This window comes from Sinohyriopsis cumingii, chromosome 13 (assembly GCF_028554795.1).
Source record: "Sinohyriopsis cumingii isolate HCF-2022 chromosome 13, ASM2855479v2, whole genome shotgun sequence".
Taxonomy (NCBI): Eukaryota; Metazoa; Mollusca; class Bivalvia; order Unionida; family Unionidae; genus Sinohyriopsis; species Sinohyriopsis cumingii.
Genome location: NC_142973.1, coordinates 70,824,903 through 70,838,233, shown reverse-complemented (window position 1 = coordinate 70,838,233; position 13,331 = coordinate 70,824,903). Strand labels below are relative to the sequence as shown.

The 13,331-nt window shown below is 39.2% G+C and overlaps 1 protein-coding gene across 2 annotated transcripts in view; it reads right to left on the bottom strand.

Moving 5' to 3' along the window:
• LOC149785808 (transmembrane 7 superfamily member 3-like) overlaps window positions 1–2,790 on the bottom strand; it is a 61,605-nt gene extending 58,815 nt beyond the window's left edge. For both annotated transcript variants that reach the window (XM_089979746.1, XM_089979747.1), the window contains exon 1: window positions 2,597–2,790. In XM_089979746.1, coding sequence (XP_089835872.1) covers window positions 2,597–2,681 — 85 coding nt within the window. In that variant the 5' untranslated portion in view covers window positions 2,682–2,790. The remainder of the gene's footprint in view (window positions 1–2,596) is intronic.
• Between the last annotated feature and the right edge of the window lie 10,541 nt (window positions 2,791–13,331).

Below are 13,331 nucleotides of genomic sequence, written 5' to 3'. Positions count from 1 at the left end.
ATTTGAAGAATAAGGGAACTTTCTTAGTGCAGAGTGAATTTTATGAATAAGCAAGGTAGGGCTTGAAATATAATGCATATTTTTTGCAATTACAGATGAGTTACTGGGGCAATGCTGTAGAAATAAGTGTAATTCCCACAATCAAGTGACCTAAAACTGACTGTTGAGAATATAAAAAAAAATGAATAATATAATCTGAAATCATGTTATGTCCATAAATTATTTTAAAACAGGTACTTATCCTTGCTGTTTGATCAACCAAATTACACATTATATGGTTGAAAATTTTGATTGTCATAATTTGATGGATGCAAAAAATTCTTCACAGACAGACAGACAGACAGACAGAGACAGACAGACAGACAGATAGATAGATAGATAGATAGATAGATAACCAGATAGATAGATAGATAGAAAGGAAAACGATAGAAGAATTTTAAAAAATTACAGTTACTGTCAGACACAATATGGGATAGGATCAGTATCACAAGATACTTTATGCTAAACACCAACACTATGAAATAATAAATATCAGTTAAATTGAATTTAGTCTCACAACAAAAGACTTTGATAAAATTCATACTGCCACAATCACACACAGTTACAGAGGTTCCATTGTGCCATTATATGCTGTTATTTTTACTGATAAATTTTGCCACTGTACTGGAAAAAGACGAGGCTGTCTGTATCATGTACTGACAAACTTTATAACATGTTTTAAGTCTTGAAAGTTAACTGTCTCAACAGCAAGTCTGTAACAAGCCAACTTATTCTTTTCATACATTTGCAGTCCTTAACCCCTGCCAACTTCAATCGGTGATTGTCTGCAACAACATAGCACCAGAAAGAGAGTCGGCTCATCTCTTCAATGGATTGCAAGGGTTTGATATTTCATTCAAGATGAAATTATACAAATTAAATCACTCCTCCTTTTGTTCCATAGATATTAATCCAAGCAATCACTTTTTGCTTCATTCCATTTAGGTTGAAGAATCTTTAAGTATGGCACGGTGATCTATAAGGTCATTTTTTTAAAGTAATAACGATAAATCTATGCCAGTTACCAGTACAGTGATAAATCTATGCCAGTTCCCAGTACAATGATAAATCTATGCCAGTTCCCAGTACAATGATAAATCTATGCCAGTTCTCAGTACAATGATAAATCTATGCCAGTTCCCAGTACAAGTGCCTCAGATGAAGATGAACATACCATTCCAATTTCAAAGGATTAATTGTCAAAGGCTCTTTTTAAACCTTCAATGGAACACATTTCAAATTCAAGAATGGAAGAATCAAGAACTACTGCAAAGAAATTAAGAAACAAGGAGTTTTCCTTTCAACAGGCAATAACATATTTCAATTTCAAACAACATCATTGTCACTGCACTGGCACTTCAAAACCATCACCGATATTCCCTAAGTTGTGAAATAAATGCTACCATATTAAGATTTTTCTTTGTTATATAATTTGTATTATACCACTAGTGCTTTGATTTACTATGTTCAAAACAAATTAATAACCACATGTTTGTTTGCTGTGGGACCAGCTCGGTTTAGATTTTTTCGGTTCCTATTTATAGATGACTGTAGGTCATGTGATTTAGCCATGCTGAATTTAAAGGCTTTCACTCGCAGCAAGCTAAAAAAAAAAAAACAGTTTATGCAGTGCATAGAAGCATTTTAACTATGTTCAGGTCCGAGTCATTAAATGTAGCAAAAAGCCCCTAATTCGTTTTACAAGGTAGGTACTTTTAGCTATATTTAGTGATGCTGATTTACAGATAGGATGAAATTCATGATGCTGAGTGGAATGAACTATAGTGTCATGGTGTTGACATGTAATGCTGTCCATTACATATGCATCTCCTGTAAAGATCAGAAACTCTTTCACTTCATTTTCTTACTCTAAAGTGTTGTTTTTCTTGACTCTATGCAAATTATAAACCATGTATTGACATAACTGGTTGTCAAGCATTTGTACTGGAAAAATTCAGTCTAGTACAGACATTTTTCATCTTTGCCAGTGTGAGATAATGGAACATTACAATTGTGGGGGTTGATTTTTCAGGTTGACAGCTACTGTACAAAATATGCAAGGGGCCGACTGTTTAATATTTTTGGGGCAAGTCCTCTTTGTTTTGCTAATCAGAACAATACTATTTGTTTTTTCTTCAAGATATTTGCAAGCCAGATATGTTTTAAACAAAGTTCCAGCCCAAGTTGATTAATCAACTGATATAAGCCAAACTACACTCAACAAATGCATTGGACTTAGTTCGTTTATAATTTAAAAAAAAAAGAAAGAAAAAAGATGCATCTATACTCAGTATAGCCTTGCGATTATCGCGAACAGAGCAATAACTTTCGTTCGTTTACGAACTGACATCGCTACCATTATTTAAAAAAAACAAAAACACGATGTATATGATGCGAAACACAGAGGCTTGTATTGCTTACAATTTACCTAAAATTAATACATGCACTATATATAGTAAATACAGTACACGACTTAAAGGAAATTGAAAGATGCGATAAGAGTCCCGCTTAATGCCAAAATGGATGATGCTGTTCTCATTGGCAATTAATGAATTACCTGCTGCATCCAGGTGATAATGGTGTTGTATACTGGAAAGACAAAATAACACAAAGATAATTACTACACTTGTTTTACGAGGCATCTCAGTTTCATCTTTTGAGAGTGTATTGGGCACTGCTCGTTTAACGAGCAAAAATATGATTATAATGATGTTAGTATAATTACGATGCAGAACATAAAAGCAAAAACACAACACGGAAGTTTGTAGATACATGTACACTATACCGGTAATATCGATGGCGCGGACTCGAAGTGTAACCCGTACAAACTATCCCGGTACCTAAAATAAGTTGTCTCTGATAAGACTTGCAATTAATCATAAAAATATATTATATTTTTTAGAGTTACCGTTAAATATCAAATATTTAAGAAAAGGTATACCTTTTAATTTAAATTTTCGTTTTAATATTTGCCTGGAACCCAAACAAGTCAAATTTAGAACTAGTGTCCTAATCAAGATATTTGATAAGTTCGCTTTATTTCGATCAACATATTCAATTACACACAGTACATGTTATGTGGTCAGTTTAATTGCCATTGTTTTGAATCATGGAAATAAATACTGTACTGAAATTTTATCTTTTCTATTATATTTTTGGGACTGTTCGAGTATTTGCAAATTTTTCGTATATGAAACTAACAAAGACCACACAGAAAGCATGTTTTTATTTTATTTAAAAAATTTAAATAACAAACTGTTTCAACAAACAAGTCACTCGCATCTGTTACAAATAATATAATGGTCGCCAGAAGAAGAAAAAAACTTTTGTTTTGTGTAACATTTCCTGCGGTGGCTGCTATGCCTAGTGCCACCAGGTTTTTCAATTGCCGCAACAAGCTATATTCTTAAGCTTTGGGAATGGAGTAGCTGAGGTCTCATGGCATTCTTAACAAAATTTACATCTCCAACATATCCATTATAACTAAATTCTGCCATGTTAGCTCTGACATTAATGTGCGATAAATCAGTCCCATACCTATAATGATATTATTGACGTTTTGGGGATGATAGCGCCTATTCACTAAATCTCTATGCACTTATGCGATATCTACATAATATTTCCGGATCAAATCCTGCCTGGCGACTTTTAAATCCACGTGGAATAGCGCAACTATCTGTTCTGTAGGCATTTCAATTTTGCGCTAGATATGGCTATTAACATATACAGGAAAGTATCTCAGCTGTACGCAAGTTTTGTTCCGGAAAGATTTGCACGTAGCAAAACTGTACATTTTAATAAATAGGTGACATCATGCCCACATTTCATCATCAGCATCAACACAGATTTGGGATGTTAATTTATCGGACTATGGCATAAAGTTCTCAGTCAACACCATTCGACTGCTTTTGGATTTGCAGAATTTTTATATCTAAACCGCTATTCCCATTAAAGCAAATGCGTGATAAGTGGATATGTGTAGAAGAACTGAAACTTTTAATTGTATTTTTGACTGTCCAAAATGTAAGTATTTTTGTTTTGTCTTTTACTTAAGTGCCCCGGCGGTCATGACTTGTATGATGGATCTGTACATTTGGCGACTGTGTGGGTTTAAATTGTAGCAAATATTCCCATTTGTTGTTCACTAAAATTGGTGCGTCTCCAGTATACTAAAACTCGTTGATGTTAGGAAACTGGAGCTTTAACATGAGCAAAATTGATAATTTGGCGTCAAAGTTTTTGATCAAGTAAAATGTCATCATTTACCACCTCAGGCCGATCAATGTCAGCCGTCGATATTCAGCCATAATCTTGCGTACTTTTGTGAAACTCAGGACATGTGAATGCAATGTCAAAATTTCAGGATGACGAGTGGGGAATCGAGCATATTTACACAGCCAAGGATGTAAGAAACACACACATCAATGCATTTGATTTGTTCTCCTTTATATTCGTAGGCGTCGTATAGCAAGCACATGTAACACATGTCAGTCCGCCCACACAAATTGTCGTGTGGATTCAAAGGGTCGATTTCGGCCGCGTCGTAATCTTCGACTATTAGTCGAAAGTAACTTCGATCTTAGTGTTATTAACCCATTTCCACGAAGCGGTTAAGTGTTGTCTTACAAGTCTTCCATGGGGGACACTGAGAAAGGATTTTTCAGGTCTCGTTGAATAAAACAGTTGTAGCATCTCTGAAACAAACATTAATGAAATTTGTATATGATCCCTGGATTTTCTAATCCCATCCATAAACGGACAAAGATTCAATCGTGTATTCTGGACCATTTGTAGCATGTTGCATTCACGTGTCTTGAGTTTCACAAAAGTACGCAAGAATATGGATGAATATTGACGGCTGACATTGATCGGACTGAGGTGGTATGTGAAATCTAGCTCGATCTTGTTTCCGTATACTAATCCACACACGTTAGCAATCGTAAACGTATCATTCAATGGATGGATAATCCGTGATCCAGAAATAAGTGCCTAAATGTTCCATAACTACGTTGCAACATGTCAAACTCAGATCGACAATATGTCAACATTTCTTCTTGAAAATCAAAAGTGTTTGCAGAGTGTGTTTGTTGCCAGCGTAGAAATCTTCTAGAACTTACGTTCGCATGCCGTCCGGGTCGTAGTAATGGAGGCCAGGCAAATACGGGAACACTAAGTGTTCGTTTGCTTTGGTACCGAATCAGTGTGAAAATTAGCCTTTAGGCATTTTTATTCTTCCATACGTTTTAGGCATTCTACTCAAAGAGACAGATAACTCATGTTATCCTTAAGTTGCAATATAGACCGTTCCGGTGGCCTAGTGGTTAGAGCGTCCGCCTCGGATGCGGGAGGTCGCGGGTTCGAAACCCGGGTGAGCCATACCAAAGACTTTTAAAAATAGTACTGGCAGCTGCTTCGTTAGGCGCTCAGCATTAAGAGGTTAGTTTTAGACTGGTCGGCCTGGTGTTAGGATAATGTGACTGGGTTGGACATCATGCTTCATGTCTGGGGCATGATTTCCCAGTAGTAGTGAAAGGGGCCACCCTAGGGACAATGGGAATTAGCATTACAGACCCCCCCCCCCGGCCACTATGGGGACTATGTAAATTTAACATGGGGAAAATTGCTGGGCCACTCTAGGGACAATGGGAATTGAACATGGGGAATAGAGTTTGGGCTTGTCTAGGGACAAGGGGAATTGAACATGGGGGAAAAAAATGGGCTAGGCAATTGAAAGTCAAGATCTTTTCGAGACCTATAAGTGGCCCTGAAAAGGGCCTTTGGTTTCATCATCATCTTCTTCTTTTATTTCCTCCACTTCTGTAGCCATCTTCTAACTTTTTCCATTATTCCTGTCTTCTTCTTCTTTATTTCTGACTCAGGCATCCAGTCAGGATGACCTATCGCTCGGAATTTCTCCTGTATTCGTATCCAGTTATTGTTGAGTTTCTCAAAGCTTTCTTTTCTCTTTCTATTTTCTTCTTCTTTTCTTTCCTTAGTCCACTTTTCTTTGATGTTCTTTACCTCTTCCGTCATCACTTTCCTCATTACTTCTTCCGTTTTTGTCAGCTGGTCCAACCCCCATTTTTTACGTATCGCCACTCCGTCCAATTCAATATCTTTTCTAAGAAGCACCTGACTTCGATAACATTTTCAAGTGCTTCCTTTAAACTTCCCACTCTTACATAAGACGGGTCAATCAATCCTCTCAATCTCTTTTTCTCTTCCTCCATCATTCCTGTTACTATCTCCTTTGTTTCCTTCAAATTATTAAAACAGTCAAGACACTTTTCTAATTTGAATTCTTTCTCTATCTTTTCCATGACAAACGTAACATCTACTATCCAATAATAAATACCTATCAAATGATTTAGTAACGCTGTTGCTACCACCATTTTCTTTGTCTTTATTCCGTGGAATCGGTTCTAATGTTAGTTAGTTAGTTGGATTATAGTGGTTTTCGTTCTTTTGAACATGTACCACTTGTTTATTCACGCACTGCTTGATTTTTAATTACTCCTGGGGGAAGGAAAAGGAGCCTCATCCCCCAGGCTTTTATGTACTCAAAGAGTACTTTTTAATTTAGCCACTCAGGTGTAGGACTAACTAGTCCTTAACAACCTGACTGAAAGACTAATAAACATGAGTGGGAATAGTCACACCACACACTCGTGTTTCTTAGTAGGATTGAAATGCCCCAGGTGTCAAACCAAGCAGTATGTGACTCCCGCTACGATTGGTCGGCAGCGATGACGTCACATTAGGACACCTGGTCTTGTGGCATTGACGAAGTGGCCCGCTTTTTTGATATCATCAATTGCCTTTCTCAGTCCCATATTCCGGTAGACAGAGCCTTCCTTTTTTCCACTCTGTTTAGGTGGTGCAGGTTCATCAGCTTCATCGCCGCTGGATGATGATACTTACAGGGCCGCTGCCAGCGTGGAAGTTTCAAATTCTTCAGGGTCGTCTGCCAACATTGCCTGGATTTGGCTGAGTATGTTAGTAGAAATAGCTATGGAAGCTTGATTTAAAAGTTCAGCCAGATGTTGTTTTAGAGACAAGGAGACGGTTAGGAGTATATTTTTTTTTCTTTTTCTTTTTTTTTCTTCATGAATTCCTTATTTATTTTGATTCCTTATCTTATTGGTTTGGAATGAAAACTTGTTTTATGGTTGTTTGTATGTTATTATGGAGTCCTGTTTTAATTAATTCCTATTTTCCTATTTTAATTTTTTGTGGCCTTAATTGGTTTTTATTATTCGGGCTATGAACGGCTGTGTCAGTTTATGAACCTACGAGACCTAGCAGGCCGTCATAATTCCCAAACAGTGATTTTGTAATATTCGTCCTTAACTGGTTTTTATTATTCGGGCTATGAACGGCTGTGTCAGTCTGTGAACCCACGAGACCAAGCCGGCCGTCATAATTCCCAAACAGTGATTTGTAATATTTTTAACTGGTCTTTGATTTACTTTCTTAGATTTTTTGATTAGATTGGATTCGTGTATAAAACTTATGATATTTTTGAATGTTAGATTAATATTGGGGTTTGTGTTCATCAAGAATTCTGGGTATGTTGCAGGGGATCCAATATTATGCTGTTTAACTTTAAACTTAGCCCTTTCTTTTTCAAGTGTATGGCAGTTGTTAAAAATATGCTCTATGTCTTCTGGGACCCTGCACTGGTAGCAGTTAGGGTTATGTGGTTGTGGTCCTATGTACTGTCCGAAGCTGTTAGCCAGCTTGGTTTTGCCCGTGAATGGCTAACACTGTTAGCTTCATAGTTAAAGCGCGGACGTGATGGAAAACATCCCCCTAAAACAAAATTGATATTACCTAGATCATCACTTAAAATGCGCGGACGTGAAGGAAAACATCCCCAACTTTTCTCATTTCATATGATCTACTATCCACATACCTGAAGCAACAATAAACAAACCCAAAATCTGCTATCCACACACGCAAAGCATTAAAATGAAACCCCAAATCTACTATCCACACAAACATACGTGATCACTTACAAAGCCCAATAATCTACTATCCACACAAACGTACGTGAGCACTTACAAACACACAATCATATACATAAACTCATACACTCACAGTAGGAAAAAAAGAGTCAGTGTTTATATTCACACTACTCTACATACACACATTGGCAAATGGATTACTATTTCTTTTCTAGAGATTTGGGTAGCCCTGAAAAGGGCTGTTTGTTTTTGAACTCCAGTGACACCTGCTTAATGATGGCACCTTCCAGGCCTGGCACCACACACACATCTTCTTCCCCAGTCTCCTTTTACCTTTTTCTTGAGAGTGCAGAGGCGGGATAAGTGGCTTCAGAATCCCAATTTTCTGTCTCTGGGATTCTGAAATTTCCTCTCTCCTTTTCCTTCTTTTTTTCTTCTTTCCTCCTCCTCTTTCATCCTTCCCTCTTCGACAATGGCCTCCGCGGCCAGTTCATTTAGTATGCGCCTGGCATATTCCAGGTGCATCTGGAGTTCTAGAAGCTTTACAATTCTGGTATTCATTGTCTTGTTAACGAATGAACAGGGTAGCTAGACTGCCCAGCGAGTTTCAATTTATACTAAAAGCGCGGACGTGAAGGAAAACATCCCCCTAAAACAAAATTGATATTACTTAGATCATGACCAAACAACGCGCTGACCTAAAAGAAACACTCACTCACTTTTTTATACTACCCATTACTAATTTAAAAATTTTCATTAATCACTTCAATATACTATCCACATGCGCTGAGCAGCAATAAACAAACCCCAAATCTACTCTCCCCACACGTCAAACAGCAAAAAAAACATGATCATGATCTACTATCCACACAAACGTACGTGAGCACTTACAAACACACAATCATATACACAAACACATACACTCACACTATAATAAAAGAGTCAGTGTTTATATTCACACTACTCTATCTACACACATTGGCAAATGGATTGTTATTTATTTTCTAGAGTATTGGGTCGCCCTGAAAAGGGCTGTTTGTTTTTGTTTTTTGTTTTTTTTTTTGTTTGCTATGGCAATCTTTTAGTTTCTAAGAATGCGACGTCCTCTGAGGATAGACTTTCTGACGATAGGTCTGCTTCTTCGGAAAGAGAAGAAGAACTCTTTGGTGTCGATACGACAATCGACAAAGCCTCTGTCAGGTTCAGGTTGCTGCTGCTGCTGCTGCTGTTGTTGTTGCTGTTGCTGCTGTCTCTGAAGTCTGTACTTCTCTGTCCATTCTTCTTTCTCCCTGTTCACTTCTTCTCTGAAGAGCTCTTCTATCAGGTCTTCAGTGACTTTTAACATTCTCACATTCTCTGTCTCTTCTGGCTTCGGTATCAGACTGTGTCTGACCCTATGCAAATTCACGTAGGCTTCGTTTAGCTTAGCTAGTTTGGAGCACATCTTCGTAGGAGGATGAGTCGACAATGGATGGTTAGACTGGAAACTACCCCGGTTCTTAAAGTCAAAGCGCGGACGTGAAGGAAAACATCCCTCCACGGTTTTCGAGCCGGAACGTTCAATGAGTGTCATGAGAGGGATAGTAAGAAGTCAAAGAGCATGAATCAAGATTCCTATAGCCAAACAAAAGACAAAGGCATTTTTTTCAAAACACAACATTTTTTATTCAAAATCACTTAACACTAACAAACAACTCTAACATTTTTAACAATAATCCAACAATATAACATCAAACATTTTTTTTCAATTAACACTTTACTTTAAACAGGGTTGACAACGTTGTGAATGAAATTGTGATTTCCACTGTTGGAAGTCATTAGGCCATTGATGGACACTACGTTTCCTAGCTTGAGACAAAAGATAAGCATAATGGTCACAAAACCATTGATTTACTTTCACATCGTTTCTAGAAGAAGAACGAGGATCAAAATGAGTCACTAAATGGTCTAAGGAATAGCCCGGGCTGCGATGATGCAGAAAATACACACAATATTGTCCACACACCAAGGAATCTGTGCCTTGTAATTTCACATTATTGAATCGAGTGGTCTGAGCATTTCTTCTCATAAAGTCGATGATATCGTCTTCCAAAGGAGGCAGTCCATACGAATCGAAATATTCCACACATCTTTCTTGAGGAAAGTAGACGGCTACCCAGTGGGTTCCTGGAAGATGACTGTCGTCCGTGTTGATCACATAAGCTAGATGGTCTTGAGGTTTGCGATGAGGGAGTTCATCTTTAGCACAGACGACAGGATTCCAAGAAGCCGTGTACGAACTGTGGTTCAAAAGGTAATAAAGTTCCCAGGTATCCATTTGTGTGTTGTTTTTTTCTTCACAGGTAATGATAAGTCATCAATTCGATCCTGACTTTTTGCTTGAAAATGTCTGATAAGTAAAAGGCGTTTAGATCCGACTTCTTACTCTGGTCCAAGAGAGATTCGATGCGACGGCACTCCAGAGACGTTAATGGAGGAGAAGAATGTTTATCCAAGCCTTTATACCACTCGTTCAACACGAATTCTATCTCGATGTGACCACAAGCTTTGTCCAGATATTCGTCCAACTTTTCTTCTTGGCTCAACATCAGACATTTGTCGTGTTGAATTTGACTGGGATGATCGTTGTGACATCCATAGCACTCTTTCTTGATCAATTCTTTCATTATATCTGCCAGGACTGTAGCAAAACAGGAAACTAAATGGGCTTCTTGTTCTGGCCATCTTGACTTCATCATATAACTTCTTCGTCTTTGTCTTGGGATTCTTCTTCCACAGTCTCCTCACATTCCATCTTCAAAGTTTCTCCACTAGGTAAAGTGGGATAACAGTCTTCCATAGCTTCTAATAACCTAGAATGACTTCTCTCAAACTGTTGATTTCTATGGTATTGTCAAATTCGGCATACAGGATGACGTTGACTGTGTTCTCTGGGGGTAGTGCACTCGCAAACTGAATTTCCACACGAATCTGGCCGGATTTTATAGGGTGGAAATGTCCCTCGTCGCTGCCTTGGTCTGGAGTGAAATCGAAAGCCCACAAAGCATAGCCTCCTGCGTAATCGTCGTACGTAATGCCATGACTGGTGTTGGTTCCTAACTGTCCGGTGGCTTCGTACAGGGACAAGTACGACCTCAAATAATTCTTCGCGACACCAAAGTTAGGATCAAAGGGTCGGGTACACAAGTCTTGCCATCGCGACTGACTTCAATCTTGGACACATTGTAATGTTGAAACTCAGAAGGTTTTTCGTTGTAGGCTCCGTTGAAGGCTGAATTCTTGACGATACCAACAATCAAACGCTTGGGTAACTGTCCTTGGAATAGATGATCTTCGATCATGGATCGCTGTCCAGCAGGAATGGTGAAGGTTTTCACTTCCACGCGACGTATCGGATACTTGGCGGTCGTTCTGCTCAACGTCTGACTGACGTCGTTTCCCACTTTAGGTAACACTTCCACGCGACGCACGTAGAGTCTGGCTTCTTGGATGATGGTTTTGTAAGTGGAATTTTCTGCAGCCATCAAATGGAAAGCGGCACTGCTGCGATTCAGTCTCAAGCGGATATCCACCCCGTTCAGCAAATACTTTTCTTGTAACCACATGTCTAGATGCAAGCGATCCGTCAGTTCTAAACTACGACTTAGATGAATTTTCGTTCGTCGTTCTACAAATCCCGTTGCATTTTGAGTATCCCCAGCAAGTGTAAGGCTGTTGAACTTAGTCGCTTTGTCAGGTTTCCATACCACGCAAGCATCCAGATGAGTGTTCTTGGCTTCTTTTCCGTACGTCAAGAGATTTTCCAGGTACGCTCGGTAAGGGTAAGTATCCATGCTGCTGCTGACCAGTTTGTTATTCAAGTACAAGTCCACTTCACTAAACTAGGAATGCATGAAATTATTGACGGGAGCTACTACATCCTAAGCGTCTAGGTCAGCTTTGGGTGGTTCGATCACTTTCACTTTCAAGTACAAGTAACCGCTATTCAGATCGATGTAATCTTCGGGTTGTCCTTTGATTTCAAACTCGATGGGAGCGGAATCCGTCAAAGAGGAGACGGGATGAAATTCCACCCATTGGGATTCTTGCATGGTCATCATGGTGGGTGGCATGGCAAACAGATCCAGTTCCGACTTGGAACAAGCGCAAGACTCTGGGTGCATCATTTTGTTCTGTTTTTTCAATAATCGAAAACGTCTAAGTCTCGAACGGTTCTTCTTTTCTTTGCCTTTCTAGCTTTAGAAGTGTGAAGTCTGGTGAAAGGGTGTTTTCTTCGTCGTCTCTTTCTGCCTTGTCCTTGCTGAATGCCTGACTCGGTAGCGTGCAGGGCATTTATAGGTGTTTCTCGTCGGCCCAAAAGGTCTTTGCCCGTTTGCAGCAAGGCATTTTTGCCAGCCCTCATGAAGGCTTCTTTAGGGTTTTGTTTGTCGATGATGACATTTTGGAGAAAGTCTTTGCCTTGCGTCAGTGCCGCATCTTTCAAGGCGTGCAATCCGCGTGTCACCATCGGTTTCAACACCGGGGCCACCGAACGAAAGGCCGATTTTAACATATCTCCTAAACCGTGTCCTCGCTGTCGAGCAACCCCTCGGTACACTGGATACATGACTTACGAATCGTGAGAGAACCGTTTTCGAAAATGGAGTTTCACCGTGACCTTTCCTTTGGTGAATGGAATATTTTGTCCCAGATCTCCTTTTATAGCAAAGTTGACCGTGTCCAAATACGACTTGCTGACCGGCAAATAGTGAGGATGTACAAATTCGCGGTGAACGTGGTAAATGTTTCCACCTTTCTCGTCAGTGACCGTGGCAGAATCCACTTTGAAAGGAATGACACGCAGTAACGGCACAGAGGTGTGTCCCACCACGTTGTACTCCACCACATCGGAGTACACAAACATCAAATTCAGTCCTTGGTTCAGTTCTACCGGGGCACGAAATAACTTGCTAAAAGACTCGTTGTCGTAAACGACTGGCAATTCGTTTTTCTTGAGCATGGCCATTCTCATGTTCATGTCCCCACCCAACATGGCAAACAATTCAGGACAAAATAAAATGGACACGATTTTACTCCCGTCAAATTTCATCAAGAAGCGACGAGCTGCTTTGTGGTATTCCAGGGTGACACTTTTATTGACACTTTCCAAAGCTTTCAGAAACACGACATTAAACCTGGAGGCCATGGTGCTGACCAAATGTTGACCACTAAAATAATAGCCTGCGGGAATGAACAAGTGATAGGTGGTGTACTTTTCATTTTTTGTGCCAGGGGTTTTCTTGTCATATTTGCTATGGGTATCCAAGTACTGTTGCATTTGCTCGT